This window comes from Nannospalax galili, unplaced genomic scaffold, assembly GCF_000622305.1.
Source record: "Nannospalax galili isolate Female #2095 unplaced genomic scaffold, S.galili_v1.0 scaffold186, whole genome shotgun sequence".
Lineage (NCBI taxonomy): Eukaryota > Metazoa > Chordata > Mammalia > Rodentia > Spalacidae > Nannospalax > Nannospalax galili.
In genome coordinates this window covers 1,989,769-2,009,371 of record NW_008358774.1, presented here as the reverse complement: position 1 = coordinate 2,009,371, position 19,603 = coordinate 1,989,769, and the positions used below count along the sequence as shown (strand labels likewise).

At 40.7% G+C, this 19,603-nt stretch overlaps 1 protein-coding gene across 1 annotated transcript in view; it reads left to right on the top strand.

Annotated features, from left to right (window-relative positions):
- Positions 1-12,016, top strand: part of Abracl (ABRA C-terminal like) — a 13,584-nt gene extending 1,568 nt beyond the window's left edge. The window contains exons 2-3 of the mRNA XM_008822026.3: positions 4,613-4,679; positions 11,582-12,016. Of these exons, the coding sequence (XP_008820248.1) occupies positions 4,619-4,679; positions 11,582-11,766 (246 nt within the window). The 5' untranslated portion in view covers positions 4,613-4,618 and the 3' untranslated portion in view covers positions 11,767-12,016. The remainder of the gene's footprint in view (positions 1-4,612; positions 4,680-11,581) is intronic.
- Positions 12,017-19,603: the final 7,587 nt, after the last annotated feature.

Below are 19,603 nucleotides of genomic sequence, written 5' to 3'. Positions count from 1 at the left end.
CCCCCCCCCCCCATAAATGACTACAACATGCCAAGTTATGTATGCTAGCAGTAGTTTTAAACCTATTATTTTCTTGTTCATAGGGATCTGGGCAGGGAGCATTTTGTTACATTGTAAATGATCTGCTTTAGTAAGTACCCAGCAAATAATATTACGAATAGATTGTTATATTTAGTGCATTCGCATAACAGCACAAGGAAGGAACCGGGGAAGAAGTGCCAGAATGATGGGTTAGGAGCAGCGTTTGTGGAGCATTAACCATTGTAAGCCTGTACCATTCACAATAAAATGGGATAGATAATAAGTAGTTTGTGGGTTCTTAGAATTAAGTGACAGGGTCAGCGGGATGGCTCAGCAGCTGAAGGCACTTGCAGCCAAGCCTGGTGACCTGAGTTTGATCCGTGGAACCCAACTGGGATTCTCAAAAGTTGTCCTCTGACCTTCATATGTGCACCCCCCCATAAAGTGAAATAGTAATAAATAAATGTAAAAAATAAAAATAATGAAAATAAAAAAGAATTACATGAATTAACTCAGATAACTCTGCTGTGTAGTTAATTATAAAGAAATGCAGGTTGCCTTCTCAAAATTCTGAGTGCCCATCTTCACGCAGTGCATTATGCATTCGGGTTCCTCTTTGATTCTCATTGTTAAAGGGAATCTAAGTCCAAAGTATCTTGCTGGCAGTGGGTGGAAGAAATGGAGGATGGTGTTGAAGAGAGAAATTACCAGGTAGGGGAATCAGAGAATCTGAGTGAGCTGGATAACTTTAGTTGTCAGCTTGGCACACCTGGGTGGAGGGAGCCTCAACTGAGAAATTTCCTCCATTGGATGGGACTGTGCTCATGTCTGTGGAGCATTTTCTTGATTGTTGAGTGTGGGGAAGGGCCCAGCCCACTGTGGGTGGTACCACCCCAGGGCAGGTGGTCCCTTGTTATATAAGAGAGCTGACTGAGCACAGGCCAGGGGAACAAGCCAGTAAGTATCATTCCTCCATAGTCTGTGCTTCAACTCCTGCCTCCAAGTTTCAGCCCCAAGTTCCTGCCCAGGCTTCCCTTAATGATGAACTGTGAGCTGGGAGATGTAAGATAAAATAAGTATTTTCCTCACCAAGCTGGTTTTGGTCAGTGTTTTTATCACAGCAATAAGAAAGAAACCAAGACACTGAGCAGACTTTCATCGTGGGCATTTCATTTTCCTCTATGTCCATTGGCTTATTTCTTCATTCTTACAGCCCCCTATTACTTCCAGGAACAGGGCAATTTTATTAGAGCAATTTTATATGGCTTCCAAACCTGTTTTTCTCTCTCGCTCTTTCTTTCATGTGTATGCGCACAGGTACATGTTTGTGTATGCAGGTGTACTTGCCAGTGTGCCTACATTATGAAGGCCTGAGAAAAACCTCAGTTATCATTCTTAGGAATGCTGGTCACCTTCTTTGAGACAGGGTCTCTAATTGGCCTGAAGCCTACCAATCAGGCTAGACTGACTGACCATCAAGCCCCAGAGACTCCCCTGTCTCTGTCGCCCCAGCTCTGGGATTACATCTCAGGTACTACCCACACCCGACATTTTTATGTAGGTTCTGGCGATCAAACTCAGGCATTCTGGATCCTCGTGCTTACAAGGCAAGCATTTTGCCAACTGAGCCATACTTCTAGTCTCCAGATCTGCTCTTCTGTCCAATCTCTTCATCCTGACCAATATGACTGTTCGTATAAGTACATTAAAAGCATGTTAGTTTTAAAACATAGCAGATCTCTAAGCTGACTTTATGGATCAATATTCTTTAGAGGCAGGTGTAGTGATTCAGATAAACCAGCACGAGCAAAAACAGTAAAATTATCATTGGTCTATATAACTGGAAAAATCCAGTCAGGGACAGGCTGAATCAATTGTTTTATGCCTAGATTTTCTTTGTTTAGCTTTATTCCTGGCAAGCTCTTCCCATACAGTAGCCATTTACATCAGGGTTGTACACTTATATCTTAGAACCAACTTAGTGGAAAGAGTGTGTTATTTACTAATCGTTCTAGCAAAATCTAGGGCCCAACTAGACTGTTCTGATTGTCACTTGACTAATGCCACTAATCAATCATGCTGGTCCTGAGTCACTTCTGAATTCAGGGACAATGCTTTGTCCAAATATGTGGGTGTAGAGTAAGGAAGTAAGTACCCTAGCCAGACAAAAATTAGACTGCTTATGCCAGAGTGGGGAACCAGTACTGTCTAGCAAAGTAACAGCTGTCCACCACTCTGATATCAACAGCTTTACTTCTACCATTATCATCGTGCCCTCAGCACAGGCACTGGCTCCTCACAGGATAGTATAGGGCTTCAGTAGCACTTTCATTTGTTTAAAGATTTTATTTCAAGTGTAGAGTGTTTTGTCTGCTTGTATGTGTGTGCACTGTGTCTATGCAGTGCCCTCAGAGGCCAGAAAGAGGCACTAAATCTCCTGGAGCTGGAGTTAAGGACAGTTGTTAACTGCCATGTGGGTGCTGGAAACTGAACCTGGGTCCTTGAGATAAGGTCTCAAGTTCCAGCTGGCCTGGAACTCACTCTGTAGACCAGGCTGACCTCAATCTCACAGAGATCCACCTGCCTCTGCCTCCTGAGTGCTGAGATTAAAGGCTACTATCACTTTTAAACCATGTCTTGAATTAAGTGTGTTAGAACTACAATTTCACCAACACAAAGTCCCCAGTATTCGGACAGTATAATTTTTTTATAGTAAGTTTTAGGTAGATGCTTTTAACTGAAGATTTTTTATTTTATTGCAATACACGCGCCTTCAATTATAATATTCATGCAAATAGCATAGCAGATGGTAGTGGCACTTTTAATTATCAGCTGATAGAAAATCTGGTGTCCTAAACAATACCATGTAAGCAGGTGGTATATAGTCATAGATGTCACTGTTATTTTTAAAAACTAACAGGAATTAGTAATAATCCATCTGGATAAAGTCATTTCTTCCAAATCTTCACCTAAAGAAAACCATGCAGCTGGAGAGATGGCTCAGTGGTTAAGAGCACTGGCTGCTCTTGCAGAGGACCCAGGTTCAATTCCCAGCACCCACATGGTGCTTAACTACTGACCATAACTCCAGTTTGAGGACATTTGATGCCCTCTTCTGACCTCTGTGGGCACTGCATGACATGGGTGCACCTACCTGCATGTAGGCAATACACTCATACACATAAAAATAAAAATAATAAACATTTTTTAAAAAAGAAAAAAAAAAGGTTTTTAGTTCATTATTCAATTTACTTTTTAGTTCATTATTTAACCTGGAGAATTTATTTCTTGAAAGCCTATTAAACTGATGCCTTTTGTGCCCATTTGCTCATCCATCCCAGGGTGCTCCTGCCCACCTACTCCATTCTCTCTCATCTCTGCTTGTTCTTATTGGTTCATGAAACTATTTAACCTCTCCTCTTAGTACCAGGCATGGTAACAAGGAATATTTAAGTCAGGTCTCTGCAGAGAAGAGCCTACTTTCTAGTGGGAAAAGTGCAGAAACTAGTAATTCCACTTGAGAACAATAGAAAGGGCAGACGATGCTGTGGGAGCACTCAGTTGGGGGAGCTCTCCTCCTCCCAGGCGTTTGAGAATGCCTTCTGCAGGAAGTTGCATCCAAGCTGGGACTGATGTGTGAGTCTCAGAAATGGCAGAGACCTGGGCTGAAGAGAGGATGTGGTGGAAGCTGGGGTAAAACCAGGGTATTTGAGAAATAGCTGCAGCCCACAGCTCAAAGGTACAGTGGAAGAGGCTGAACAGAGCACAGAATCCAGCCTGTGGAAGACTTAACAAGCTAAGATAAGGCTCAGTTTTTGTTACTCTAGGGCATCTGATCAGAACATGAATGGACTTTACCACAAGCTGTGCAATGCAGTCAGATTTACTGGGTCAGATTTACATACCCCAAGAAGGGTGTGATGGTCCTGTATGTGATCTAGACATTGTCACTGCACTGACCTGAGGGTGTTCAAGTTGTCTTGGTAACCCTCTGTAATCCTCACCCTAGACCTCAGGCTCCTGAAGGGCAGGGATTATGTAATTTCTCCTGGATTGCCATCTCCTAGCTCTGGGCAGGTCTCAGGTGTGCTGTGTGTTTTCTCTTCAGGCTCCATAATTTTGCATTTACTCTTACCTGTGTATAGAATGCCCTTTCCCACTTGTCCACTTGGTCCACCTTCCCTGTAACCTCCAAGAAACATGCCCATAAGATCTTGGAGCTACCACCCAGAGTGCTTATCAAATTGCTATCAGCTCCAGGCCTCTCTCTTCCTTGAGCATGGATCCTGTTACTGTTTGTAATTTTAGTGCTTAGCAGGATGCTGTGACGAAACCTGCTTGGAGTAATACTGTGGTGAGGAGAAAGGCTGTCTTCTCCCCAATAGCCAGTGCATCATAGGAATGGAGCACAGAGAGGAAAATTATAGAGGAAGAGGAGAAATGGAAACACATCAGTGCATCATACAAGTAGAAAGGGCATGTGGCAGATAATAGTAACAAATACCATAGAAAAAGAAAGGGCTCTTGAATTTCTGTGTGCTTGATGGAATATGACGATGACTAAAATACAGACTTCTTTTCTCTCTTTCAGTCAGCAATGAATGTGGATCATGAAGTTAACCTCCTAGTGGAGGAAATTCAACGTTTGGGTTCAAAAAGTAAGTATTCTAACACAGAGTGCTGCTTCTGAGTTTTCGTCAGAGCAGATAGGACTGGCATTCTGGAGAATCCTATATCAGGGTCACACAGGACTTCAGGACCAGTAACAGCCACTCTGCCCACAGTCTGAGGTGGTAACTGCTCTAAGCCATGAGGGCAGGGTTTGTTGGGGCATCAGGTTTTTGAGGCAGAGAATAGCTGGGATGCTTTATTACCCTTTGGAAAGAAAATCACTGGGCTTCTTTTATTTGATTGCATTAAATCTGGTGTTTTAGTGTGAATGGTGGCACATGCCTTTAATCCTAGCATTCAGGATGCAAAGGCAGGCAGATCTCTGTGAAATCAAGGCCAGCCTGGCCTACATAGAAAGTTCCAGGCCAGCTGGGGCTACAGGGATATCCTGTCTCAAAAACCAAAAAGCATAACAAAACAAAAATCTAGTCTTTTAACGTTGATTTTTTTTGTTTTTTAAATTCCCATTTTCAACTTAATACTGCCACTGTTTCAAAAATTTGCAAATGACTAGAAACTTAGATTGAAATTACACTCAATTGTCTTTGTTTTCTTTAAGTTCTTGGAGTTTATACCATTACAAATATAAAAGTAAAATAAAGCAGCTTTTAGGTATTCTATTAAAAGGAGTCTTTTTCTTCAATGGCTAAGCAGCTATTGTAAAGACAGTGATGTGTAAAATTGGTTGTATTAGTGTCGTTTTCCCAAGTTGTACTGAGACTGTTGTAGCATGAGGTATTTGCTACACCCGAGATAGTGGAAGAATTGGGGGAGCATTTTGAAGATAGTAAGAACAATACACATATTCAGAAGCGACTAGAATAACAGAACTCAAAGTTTTAAAATTGTTGTAAATGAAAAATAGCTTTTAAAAGTATCTCATAAAAGTTGCTTTGTTTTACTACTGGGAGTAGTGGTACATCCTGTAATCTCAGCACTCAGGAGGTGGAGGCAGAGAGATCATGAGCTGGAAGCCAGCCTGGTCTCTACAATGAGACCCTGTCTCGAAAAACATATATATTGTAATATCATTGCTTGATTCTTCTTAGAGTGGTTTGCTTATGAATCACAAATCCTTTGATATACTAGGATAGACCCACTTTGAAAATTCCATTAAGCTGTTAATCCCACTACCCCTTGCATTTATTTTTCTTTCTTCTTTTCTTTCCTTCTTTCTTGCTTTCTTTTCTTCCTTCCTTCCTTCCTTCCTTCCTTCCTTCCTTCCTTCCTTCCTTCCTTCCTTCTTTCCTTCCCTCCTTCCTTTCTCTCTTTTGTCTGCCTTCCTTTCTTTTCCTCTCTTTCTGTCTCTCTGTGTCTCTGTCTCTCTGTCTCTGTCTGTGTCTCTGTCTCTCTCTCTCTCTCTCTCTCTCTCTCTGCATCTGGAAGCCAGAAGTCAACCTCTGGTGTCATTCCTCAGGAGCCATCCACCTTGTTTTCTGAGATAAGTTCTCTCACTAGGACCTGGGACTCACACAGGCCAGGCTGGCCACTGAGCCCCAGGATCCTTCTGTCCCTGCCTCAGTGTGCCATCACACCTAACTTTTTATGTGGGTTCTGGGATCGAAGTCAGGTTCTCATCTTAGCTCAGCAAGCATGTTACCAACTGAGCCAGGACCTCAGCTTCCTTGCATTTGTTTTCTGATCTTGCTGTAACAAGTCATCACAACTCAGTTATGGTAAAGCAACACATTTAATACCAGAACTCATTCCCCTGTTTTCAACAGTTCAGGGGTCTGATGAGGGTCTTTCTGGGCTCAGATCCAGGTGTTGGCAGGCTTGTCCTTTCTGGAAGGTTTTGAGACGACTGTAGTTCCTTGTCTTTTCTCTAACTTCTTGAACTGTCTGCATTCTTTGGCTCACAGCTCCCTTTCTCTGTCTTCAAAGCCAGTCACAGCTGGGGGAGTCCTCACCCTGCATTACTCTGCCCCACCCTTCCTTTTAAGGATTCGTGATTGCATTCATTTGACCAAGATAGTCCAGAATGATATCCTATTTCAGGGCCCTCAGTTTAATCACATCTGGAAAGTTCCTTTTGCCATGTAAGGTAATGGATCTACAGGTTCTACACATTAGAACATGGATATCCACGGGTGGCATTATTCTTCCTACCGCCCCAATCTTCTTTGTAGTCCTGGGTGGAATTCACGCCCTCATAACATGCTAAGCAAAGGCTCTCCCACACAGCCAGTTCCAGCCACCTCCCGTCCTTTAGTCTTTTCTAGTCACTTTCTTTTGATACCAAATCTGAGTTGTCAGAACTGAAATGTACCAAGACAAGATTGAGACGTATGAGAGTGGTGTGGAGGTAGCAATCACGTGAGTTTAGTCATTTGTCAGTTGCTGTTGTTGGGCACCTGTGTAGACCAAGCCCTGTGCAGGTACAAGTGACACAGGCATCTTCCTTTTCCTCAAGTGTCTTGTTACTTAGGTGACAAAAATAAATAAAAATTCACAAGGCAATTATCAGAACAAAATGGCTGTTACCCTGTGAAGTGCTGGTATTCAGTTCAGTATAGTCCCAGTGCTTTCAGTTGGGGGCACTTCCCAAGTCTTGACTCTCAGGTGGGACTTTGAAGTGTTGACATGTAAGGCTGGTCAGTTGAGGAAGAGAAGCATGCCATAAGTTTGGGAATGGAATGAATTGATGTTTGTGGAGAATGCTGAGAAGACACTGGAGAGAGCAATTTATTAACTAGTATTTATTAAACATTTACAATATTTATTATTAAATATTTATAATATTTATTACATTTATATCATTATCCCAAGTCAAACAAATGAAGTGTTCTTTGACTCCCTTTTTCTCCTACCCCCTTCACTCTGCGCACTTGATGGAAGTTTGGTGAGCCTTATTTTCCCTGGTGGTGTCCTTCTTTCTTTTGTTTTCTACTATCTTTAGCATCTTCCTAGCTCCATGAGGTCACATTACTTGGAACTAGTATATAGTTTGGGTTGTTAAGGGCATATTTCCAAAGATTTGTAGACTGTTCTTATTCATGTCAACCTGGTGTTTGATGGTCAGATTCAGCTGATCTTAAAATTCTAACTTTTGTATTCCTGAAAGAGTGGCAGCGTTCTATTAGGGTAATTTGAAATTCCACTTCAGAATGAGCAGCTTTACAAATTAGAAGATTAGATAATTATCATAAACATCCATATGCATGAAAATACTTTAAAATCCACAGCTTTGGGGACTGGAGAGATGGCTCAGCCATTAAGAGCACTGACTGCTCTTGCAGAGGACCCCAGTTTGATTCCGAAACCGAAATGGCAGCTAACAACTGTAACTCCAGTTCCAGGGGGATCTGACACCCTCTTCTGACTTCCATGGGCACTGCACAAAACACAGGTGCACCTACTTACATGCAAGTATGCAATATACATACACATTAAATAAAAATAAATAAAATATTTTTCTAAAAATCCACAGCTTTACCAGGACACCTTGACTTTATTGTTCTTGCCTAAAGATGATTTATTGAGTTGGAAAGCATATATGGAGATATGTCATTTTTTGACATGTCCTGGTCAATTAAGTTGTGCCTGGAATAATTTTGATTAATTTACATATGATATATGAGTCCAAGCTAGAAATTGCAGAAGGAATTTTATCTAGTTCTTTTAAAGTCAAATTCTTTAAAGTCTCATTTTTCATCCAGTTAGAAAAGATTAAGTGGGAAATGGTTATTTGGAGATTTAAATTCTTTCACCCAATAAGGATTCTTGAGTATCGCCTTTGGGCTCAAGCATGGAGATACAGAAATAAACAGAATTCCATTTCTATCCTTAAAGTCGTCTTTCTGTATCTGGAAGATGGATTTACTGGAAGTATGTGTTGAGAAGTGGTTACGAGTATGGGCTTAGCTAGTTGTGATGATGCGTGTCTGAAACCCCAGCTCCTGGTAGTTTGAGTGTAGCCTGGATTACAAAGAGACATTGTCTAACAGTTTTTAAAAAAAAATTTTTTTAAATAAAACAGGAATATAGTTCTTGTGGTGGTGTGATGTCATATTATAGTGATGCCTGAATAAAGACAGCCTGATTCTTAGCATCCATTAAAATCAAAGTGGAACCCCTGAGAACTTATTCCTTCAGAATTCTCCCAAAACTGTGCTCTCAAATAAAGACCTTGCTCTCTCTTTATTGAAGCTGTACATCCAGCATCGTGTGGGAATAGAGGAACTGGAACTGGTCTTTGAAAGGATTATATCCCTTTTCACCCGTACTGACATAGAACAGCACACACAACCACAGACAGATATTACCAGTCTAATCCCACCTGCAGTTTACAACATAAATAGGATAATTTGATGCTTCCAAAAGATACCCACTGCTTGTAGAGCTTGATAGTCACAACACTCACACAAACACACACACACACACACACACACACACACACACACACATTATTCTGAGTCAAGGGCAAGGAAGGGTCATGAGGGATTAAGGCTATGTGTTTAGGTTATAAATGGAGCCCAAGGCCTATTAAGCTTGCTTACATTATTAAGAAGCTGAGATAGTAGTGAATGATCTCAAAACATAAAATTAACTTTGGTTACAAAGTTAGATAAAAGTCATTCCTTGGGTTCTTATGACAGAATTTCTGGGGATAAATCCCTACTCTTTAACATTTGCTGAGTGGTTTGTGCAGTTTCTTGGTTCCCTTATTCTGTGATAATAATCTCTTTCATCAAGTCAAATGTCTTTTTTTATAGTTTAAAATCTCTGAAATAGAATGCATCCTCATATTTGCTTTATTTAAATTGACAGTTTAATTGGAATGTAAAATAATGGTGCTTATTGAAATCAGTGGTGTCTTCTCGTCCATGAAATGAGGGTTGAATAAATTTTAATGACCGTAACACTCATTTACAGTTTTAGGAACATAATAAATACTCAGTAAATGTTAGCTATTATTACTAAAATTGATGATGAGTATGTGTTTTGATACACATACTCCGTTTAGTAAGAAGAGATAACTAACTTGATTAAGAAAATTATGAAGAGGTCTCTAGGAAGGTGCCATTTGAGTCTGCTTTTGAATCAAAGTATCAAGGTAGGGGATGGGGTCTGGGATGCTGGGCAGCTGGCTCAACATGGGCACAGTTACAAAAGCCAGATCTCTCATGCCACCTTGGACAAGAACAGGCAGTTCATTATGATTGGAACAGACGGGGTATGGAAGGAAGTATCGGGATACCAGGCACTGGATGTACAGCCAGCCACAGATGGGCGAAAAGCCTCATCTGTGACGTCATGGTCATCACTTTATTTGGATGATGATTGGGGGCTACTGAAAGCTTAAAGTAGAAGAGCATCCACCAGATTTGCATCTCATAAAATTTATTCCGTATGTTTTATTTCCCACCAATGTGAATGATGTATTAGGGGCAAAAAATAGGAGAGAGAGGCTAGTAAAGAATAACCAGTTACTAGCTTGAAGTTACCTGGATGAGAATTAGCACTTCAACTCAAGAATGTGTGGACACTGGGGATGAGTGGGTAGAGTGACAAAGGTGCAGGGAAGGTGGACTCCCCCAGACATTTGCCAGATTGAGGAATGAGGGGGAAGAGCTCCAGGAGTACATACAAATTTCTCACTTAGGTGCCTTTAAAAAGCTGTGATTTACATCCGTGCTTGGTGGCATGCACCTTTAATCCCAGCACTTGGTAGGCAGAGGCAGACAGATCTCTGTGAGATGGAGACCAGCCTGGTCTACATAGTGAGTTCCAGGCCAGCTGGGGCTACAGGGAGACCCTGTCTCAAAAAAGTAATGTAAATTGGAACTTTACTCTCTTCTTGACGCTTTATTATAAAGAGCTTCTTACTGCTATCATATGTTAATCTTTGCCACGGTGCTGTCAAGGCTATTTTCACCTTCATTTGCTGGACGACGTAACAGAAGGCCAGCTCTTGAGGGATGTGTGAGGCTACCAAGTAGCTCCGCTTATCTCTAACCATGAACAGAGGCCCTTCTTCAACAGCAAATTCACTTTCTGTTTAGCTCACTTTTCAACAGATACGTTATAAACTGATACCCAAAGAAGATAATCTTGTTGAAAAGTTTTTGGGCCTCCCACCAGGAATTAAAATTCAGTGATCATAATAAATGATTGCTTGTATTTGGGTTTTGTTTTTTTTTAATGTGTATGAATGTATTGCCTGCATATATGTAAATGCACCTATGTCGTGCAATGCCCATGGAAGTCAGAAGAGGGCTTTGAATTCCCCTGGAACTGGAGTTATGGATGGTTTTTAGCTGCCATGTGGGTGCTAGAACTCAAACCTGGGTCCTCTGCAAGAGCAGCGAGTGCTCTTCACTGCTGAGCCTGCCCCACACATTGTTTTTAATACTGTCACGCCCACTCAGGATTCTGAGTCTGCTAAGAACACACTCTGAAGGACACTTCTTGATCTTGGATTTCCATTTCATTTGTTGTCTTTGTTAACTTGACAGCTAGCATAATTTTAAAAATTAAAATTGAAAGAAAATGATAAATAACCTTGTTTAGCTATACCTTTAAAGATCCTGTCTCCAAATGTAGTCATACTCGTTGTCCCCTCTCCCCCTCCCCCCATCTCACTACGTAGCTCTAGCTGGCCTGGAACTTGCTATGTAGGCCAGACTGGCTTCAGACTCATAAAAATCCTCCTGCCTCTGTCTCCTGAGTGCTAAGATTAAAGGTGTATGCCACCATACCTGGCCACATGTATCTTTTGTAAATATTTCCCTCTCCCTTTTCAGTCTTTGAATCTAGGAAGAGGCTTAGTGCTAAATTTTAATCTTGGTTAGCCCCCGGTTAGATGTTTCTTAAAGATTTTTCAAGTTTGCTGTACCTGTAGGTAAGACACAGACTTTACATTTGCTAATGTGTTTTCTCCAATTAGATACTGATGGAAAGTTAAGCGTGAAATTTGGGGTTCTCTTCCAAGATGACAGATGCGCCAACCTCTTTGAAGCATTGGTAGGAACTCTGAAAGCTGCAAAACGAAGGAAGATTGTCACATACCCAGGAGAACTGCTTTTGCAAGGTGTTCATGATGATGTTGACATTGTATTGCTGCAAGATTAATGTAGCTTACATCTTTCAGGTATCTGGTAAACTGGGAATAATGACGTCAAAGGACAAACACGGGCTTCCTTAATGTATTTTTATAGAACTTTGTAAACAAGAGGGGACTCATTTTAGAAAGCCTCTCCTTTTTAAAAAAAAAAATAACTTGAAAGGAAACATATCACACTGTAAAATAAACAAAACCTATTATTTTTCTTAAGAATGTGATTGGGGCTGGGTGTGGTGGCGCACACCTTGAATCCCAGCACTCGGGTTGGGAGGGAGAGGCAGGCAGATCTCTGAGTTCAAGGCCAGCCTGGTTTCCATAGTGAATCCAGGCCAGCTGGGTCTACAGGGAGACCCTGTCTCAAAAAGACCAAAAAAAAAAAAAGAAAAAAGAAAAAAGAAAAAAAAAAGAATGTGATTGGGAAATGTAGGAAATGAGACTTTTTTGGGAGGGATGGGGGAGTGTTTGTTTCATAAATCATTCTTAGACAATTTCTATAGATATCTGACATTCTGTCAAAGCAAGAAGCAAACTGAAGACCAGCTGTCATTGTGTTTATGGAATAAAAACCTGTAACTGCCTTTAAATTGCCTAGTGGCTGCGTTTTGTTCAGGTGTTTATGAGCCTCTTCCAACTGAGTTCTTGCATTAAGATTAAGTCACTGTAGTAAAAAGTATCTTAATTTGAAAAAAATTTTTTTAAAACCACACATTAAACAGAAAGGAGTGGTTAGTGTTATTGTTGACTCCAATTAAAATACTTATTTGGGGGGGAGGGCACCGAACAGATGGGTCAGCAGCTAAGAGCATTTACTGCTCTTATAGAGGACCCAGGTTCAAGTCCCAGCACCCACATGGCAACTAACAGCTGTCCGTAACTCCAGTTCCAGGGGAACCTCCTTCTGATCTCCTTAGGCATTGCAGGACACCGGTGCACTTACACACATACATGCAATACACTCATACTCATAAAATAAAAATAATAAATAAAATATTTGAAAAAAATAAATAAATACTTATTTCTGGGGCTGGAGAGATGACTCAGCAGTTAAGTGCACTGGCTGCTCTTGCAGAGGACCCAAGTTTGGTTCCCAGCACCCACATGGTGGCTGACAATTATCCATAACTCCAGCTCCAGGGGATCCAGTGCTGTCTTCTGGCCCTCATGGGTATAGCACGCACATGGTGTACTTACATGCAGGCAGAACACTCATAAAATAAAAATAATAAAAATCAAAAAATAATAAGAAATAAATGTAATTGAAAAAATACTCATTCTGGGGCTGGAAGTGGCTCAGTGGTTAAGAGCACTGACTGCTCTTGCAGAGGACCTGGGTTCGATCCCCAGTACCCACATGGTAGCCAACAACTATCCAAAACTCCAGTTCCAGGGGAATCCAACACCTTCTTCTGACTCCACAGGCATTATACGATACAAGTGCACTTACACCCGTGCAGACAATACACTCACTCATACACATAAAATAAAAATAATAAATGTAAAATAAAAGTATTCTGAGCTGGGCATGGTGGACACAAAAATAAATGAATACTCATTCTGATGTGGATGTGAACTTAGCCATGAGGTAGGGACAGGCAAAAAATTGCACCTTTTTTAAATTAATTTTTAAAAAAATTTTTTAGAAGAAGCATTTTGTTACAGGTTTAACATACTCAATGATAATTTCCAGAGCAAAGATACATCTCTTTCAAAAGTGGCTATAAAATTTTTAGGTTCACAGTTGAATTAATACAGTTATACAATATTGAACTCCTTATAAACCCTGTAAGACATAAAATTGAATGAGTTTTTAACCTTTAAAAAAGATCTCCATTTCATTTTAAAATATACTGTTTCTTACAGAAATACTCATTATTTTTGCTAATAACGCTTAGATATTGACGCATGCGTCTCTAATCTGTATGTATCTGATTATTACTAGTCATGGTCGGTTGCACTCGGATCCTTGGCACCTGTGTATGGATATAAAGTCATCAGGTAGATTTCAGTGGTAAGGTTTATCACCTCTACTATTTCACATAACGTACATTTTTATGTTTCCTCCTCAATTATAACTCATTTTTTTAATCTGTTGATTTTTTTTGTGTGTATATCACACAGACTATCCCAAACAATCTTATTTGTCTATATACCCACTTCCCAGATGGCACCCTTCCATATGCCCCCCCCCCAATAGAGCCGTTTTACTCTGTCTTCCTTGCTACTGTCTGCAAAAATGCACCTTTTCACCTTCTGGTTGCGCTGGCACGATATGGGATCATTTTTGATTGCATGTTGCAGCCTGTAGTGCAGAATTGAAAATGATGGGGAATATCAAGCATGGGAAAAATGAGTGATACCCACGATGTCCAGAGTGGGCGTTATAGAGGAGGTAGAACTTGCATCAAGGAGTGATTGAAACTGATTGTTTAGAGGAAAGGAGACGGAATAAAGTACAGCAAAGGAGAGGGGCATGTGTTAGCAAGGCAGGTTCTCATGAGAGGCAAGGTCAGCCTGGTCAGGGAAGAGATGTTAGCAAGAGGTGATTCTGAGTAGAGAATTATGGTGGAAGCTCAGAAGCCAGGGTCAGGAGTCTGAAGTGGAATTAGAACCAGAAGCCAGGCATAGTGGCACATGCCTGTAGTCTGAACACTTGGAAATTGAGCCAGGAGGAGTTTGAGGCCAGCCTGGGCTACGTAGGGAAAACCTGTCTCAAAACAAAAGTTGGAACAAGGGCTTCCTATGAGGAATGTGATGTTTGGGAGTTTGTTTGTTTGTTTGTTTGTTTGTTGAGACAGGGTCTGACTATGTGACCTTGGCTGTTCTGAAACTTGCTTTGTAGACCAGGCTGGCTTTGAACTCACAGAGATACTCCTGTGTCTGCCTCCCAAATGCTAGAATTAAAGGTATGTGTAACCACAATTGGTGCATGATGTTTTTGTGGCATGTTTAGAGCAGATGCTTGGGACTAATGACTCAAGTTCATTGTAGGGTGAAGAAGCGGGCATACAAGCCAAGTAAGACATTATGTAAGAATCCTATGGAGAGGGGACTAAGGGAGGCGAAGGAGATGACTTTTAAGCATATCTTTATGAAAATTTAAACCCTAACAGTGATCTTTCTGCTGTGACAGGATCAAAACTCAAGCTAGTAATGGCTTACTGGGAGATTGACAGAATAACATTCCTCCTGATGACCACAATGCAGTTATATATTTTCTTTTAGATTAAGATGATCATTTTTTGATATCAACTTCATATATGGATAGTTATCTCTGTTGGATCATTCATATTTATAAATTTTGTTTTAGTTGAAGTCACACTGAAAGTAATCTTTCTTGGCCACAAATTGTGTTCTAGTTATTCACCTTAGTAATGAGTACCTTTGACTAATGAACAGGTAAGAATTTGAATTGTGAACCATTTTAGTTGAGGATGTGTGTAGCTCAGTGATAGAGCACTTGTCTGGGATGCACATGGCTCTGAGTTTGATCCTCAGCACAGAAAGAAGAGTTATGGGTAGTTGTACACAAACATTTACTCATCTATGCAACAAAACTATACAGCATCTACTATGTTCAAGTCACAGTGCAAGACATTAGGTAATAAAATACAGCCAAGCAAGACAAGCACAAATCAAATTCAATTCTAGTCCTCAAACGAAACAAGTCACCCATTATACTTTGTGATAAAGAAGCTTTGGGTTAATGGGAAGGGATAATGGCGTAGAATTGATTCATTGTGGGTGGACTAGAGACTTTCATAGGTGAAGTTTGGGGGCCTTAAAGTTTTAAAATACTGGGGCTGGAGAGATGGTTCAGAGGTTGAGAACACTGGTTGTTCTTGTAGAAGACCCAGGTTCAAATCCCAGCACCCACATGGCAGCTAACAAGTGTCTGTAACAAGGGATCTGACAGCCTCTTCTGACCTCCGCGGACATTTCATGACACGGGTGCACTTACCTACATTTAGGCAATACACACACACACATAAAATAGAAATAACAAATAGAATTTTTAAAAAAGGTTTTAAAATATTAAGGAAGCGTTTTAGGTGTAGAGTCACTACATAAAAAAGCATCAGTATTAAGTTACTTGAGGCAACGGAGGAAAGAAGGGTCTCAAAATCTGTCCTGGAATGGAAGCCCTGGGGCATTACTTTGAATATTTAAGTTATAATAATTCTAAGTGTATGTCTTAATAGTGGATTACAAAGAAATGTTAAAAAACTTAAAAATAATTTGATAAGCACCACTAATTATGTAATAACTTTAATTTTCAAGTTCTATAACAGTACTATTTTGCATATTGAAATTATATGACAATCTATAATTATAGCTTGTCATTATAGTGAGTCGCTATTAATTGAATACTAAGTAAGGTTACCACTTTTGCATATGCAAAATTTTCTTCTGTTCCTATCATGGAAGATTCAAGGACCCCTTAGTGTCCTGGAGTCATAATTTTTAAAATAAATTATACAAATGCTAATTTGAGGGATTTCATTGGACACTGACTTCCCAGGTTTCCCGATATCTGAGCTGCTTCTCTGGGACCAGACAATATGGGGAGAAAGGCTCCTGAGGTGACAGACAAAATATAAGCTCATGTGATATCACAGGAGCAAGCTGGCTTCGTTGTACAGGGTAAGGTACTGGGCTCATTAGCTTACAGTTCTCTGTCTAGAAAAAAGCCAAAGGACATGCATGCACCTGTAATTTACTTATTGGCAAACACTCTTGGGGTTTCTTCTTCCTTAAAAAATGTTCTAAACAAGCCAGGCGTGGTGGCGCATGCCTTTTAATCCCAGCACTCAGGAGGCAGAGGCAGGCAGATCTCTGTGAGTTCAAGGCCAGCCTGGTCTACATAGTGAGTTCCAGGACAGCTGGGGCTACAGGGACACCCTGTCTCAAAAAGACTAAAAAAAAAAAAAAAATTATAAACAATCCTTCAAAGAAAACCAGCTCCTTAGGAGGCTTTTATGGTGAGAAACCAGAAACAAATTTGCTCTTTTGGAAGTTGGTACTATATGAAAACCCATCATCTCCTGCAGTTCCTGTTTATCTTTAGAAGCCTCAACAAAAAGTTCCTTAAAATATTTGTTTTTCTTATAGTTTCCTTTGAGTTACTGTTTAGTCAGGTAGTTTTTCTTAGAAGAAATGAAAACCCAGTTAGCTATGTAAGAGGGAGGCTAACCGTCAGGGTACACACGGCGTTTAAGAATATAAAGGACCTTGCTGAAATGCAAGAGAGAGAGAAATGAGCCCCAGTGGAGTGAGGAGATGAGGAGCTCCTTATCAGAGGGTATCTGAATGGTTTCTGTAGCTTTTTCAACACCTAAATATCTGGAGGTTTGACTTAGTAGATCCAGATGTGACCCAAGCCTTTCCACCAGTCCGGAAGCATCTCCCAGGCTGACTGTGAAGGGCAGCCTTGGAGGAGAAGCACCCTTCACTGCGTTGGGCTGCCAAGTTACCACCACTCTGCCATTCTTGTAGATTCATTCTTTCTGTTTGGTTACCTCAAGCTTCTCATTAGTTGCCCCTTCCTCCTTCCCTTTTCTAATCATGGCTTCTTCAACTTCACTTTGATTTCGTGGTGTTTTAGTTCTTCCCACCAGCTATCTCGGATGCTCTTGTCTCTGTGTCCGAGTTCAGATGCCCAAGAAAGGTATTGGCCAACAGATACAAAGTCACTGCTAGATGCTAAGGATAAGTTCTTATGTTTCTACTGTACAGTAGGTGACTATGGTTAACAGTATTGTATTAAGTACTTCAAAGTAACTACAAGAGAGGATTTTCAATGTTCATACCACAAAGAAATGATAAATGGTTAAGTGCTAAGGACCCTGGATTTAATCATTATACAACATACATGTATTAAAATATCATAATGCACCTTGTAAATATGTACAATAATTATCTGTTAATTAAAACACAAACCCAGGGGCTGGAGAGATGGCTCAGTGGTTAAAGCACTTGACACAATTTCTCTGAATTAAAATTTCATTGATGTTTTCCTCTACTTCCTCTATTTTCTGTTTTATCTGAAATCCCTCTTGTTATTTAGTCATACCTCTATTTTGTGTGTGGTTTGCAGGAGAATTTCCTTAAATATTGAGAGATCTAGCTCTCTCTTTAATATTTAATAGTGAGTCACTAAAAACTGATATGAGGTTCTATATTGGTGAACAATTTTTGCCAATATATTTTTAAGAGTTTGTGTGTGTGTGTGTGTGTGTGTGTGTGTGTGTGCATGTTTGTGTGTGTTCATGCATGTAAAGGCCAGAGATCAACATCAAGTGTTTTCCTCGATTGCTGTCCACCTTGTTTTTTGAGATATAGTCTCTCTTAGGACCTGGAGTTCACCAATTAGGCTAGCCTGACCAGCCAGCAAACTCTAGGGACTGGTCTCTCTCTCCCTAGCACTGGAGTTGCAGACATGCACTGCCCCACCCCACTTTTTATGTGGGTGCTGGGGTCTGAACTCAGGCCCTTGTGCTTGAGTGGCAAGCAGTTTACCAACTGAGCCATTTTCTCAGCTTCTTGAGTTTTAATATGTGGTAATCAGATGACCGGTAAGCTTTTCATTGTGAAAACCCCAAATATCACAGTTGAAGTTGTAGTGTCCTGCCACACCCACCACCCCAGCCATTCAGTTTCTCCAGGGAAGAATTCAGCCATTGCTGACTTTATCTTATGGGTGCTGGTATTCTGGAAGCACTCTGCAGACCCTCCTGGATCTGTTACTTCTCTGTCTGCTTGACAGTCCCTCAAGGTGGCTCGCGCTGCTTATTAGCTGCTGTCACCTTTCAGACTCTGTGAACCTATGACTTTCTTTATGATTTCTTTATGTAGTTGAGAACAGGTTCACAAATAAGAGAATATTTTCAAAGTTGATTATTTCAACATATTTAGCTGGAAAATCTCCCTCTTTATTCTGTTTTTTTAATCTAAGACTCTCAATCGCAAATGCAGGAAATCCAGAGTTCACTTTGAGCTCTACTTTGTCATCCCCTGTGGTGGACTGTCAGGTTACTGGGGTTGTCTCTCCAGCATATGATAAGCCTGTAGGCTTCTCAAGGCCACATTCACCCGGCTTCTGCTGTCTCACATTGTTTAGGCTCCACACAAAGATGAGGACCAGGAAAGAAGCGATGGAGTGCAAGGAAAAGTCCAGAAGCATCCAAGCCCAGAGGAATATGGGACTTGGGCCTATGGGATATACAGTCTAGGCTCATAATTTAAATCATTTGTGTTCTGAAGAAACAGAAATGTAGGAAGCGAAGGAGGAGTAGCATGTCAGCAGGAAACGACAGATCTTTCCAGATGGAAAACAAAAACAAAAAACTACCACTAAACAATAATGCGGGGGCTGATTACAGATTTATTGGTATAACTTTTATCTAAGCAATTCAGTAAGAATTATGTGTCTTCTTTTTTTTAAGCATTTTTATTGAATTCTTGCGATTTCTAGACAATATAATTTGATGACATTTATATCCCCTCTCCCATCCACACCTCCCTGCATCCCCCCCCCCTTAATTCAATGTATTCTCTCTGGGTAATAAAGCCTATAAAATCTAACTTGAATCCCTAAATGTTCTCCACTGCGGGTAGCTTGCATAAGACTTGTGCATGCTGTCAACAGTGCTGTGAGTTCATATGAGTAACTGGTCAGCTGTCTGGAGAACTCTGCCCCCCAACACACATGGTCATCCACCACCTCTGGCTCTTACAATCCCTCCACCCCCTCCTCTGTAATGATTCCCAAGTCCTGAGCTCCCAAAGCCTGACAGAAGCATCCCAGCCAGAGATAAGCACTCTGCAGCCCCTTCCTCCCCGCACATT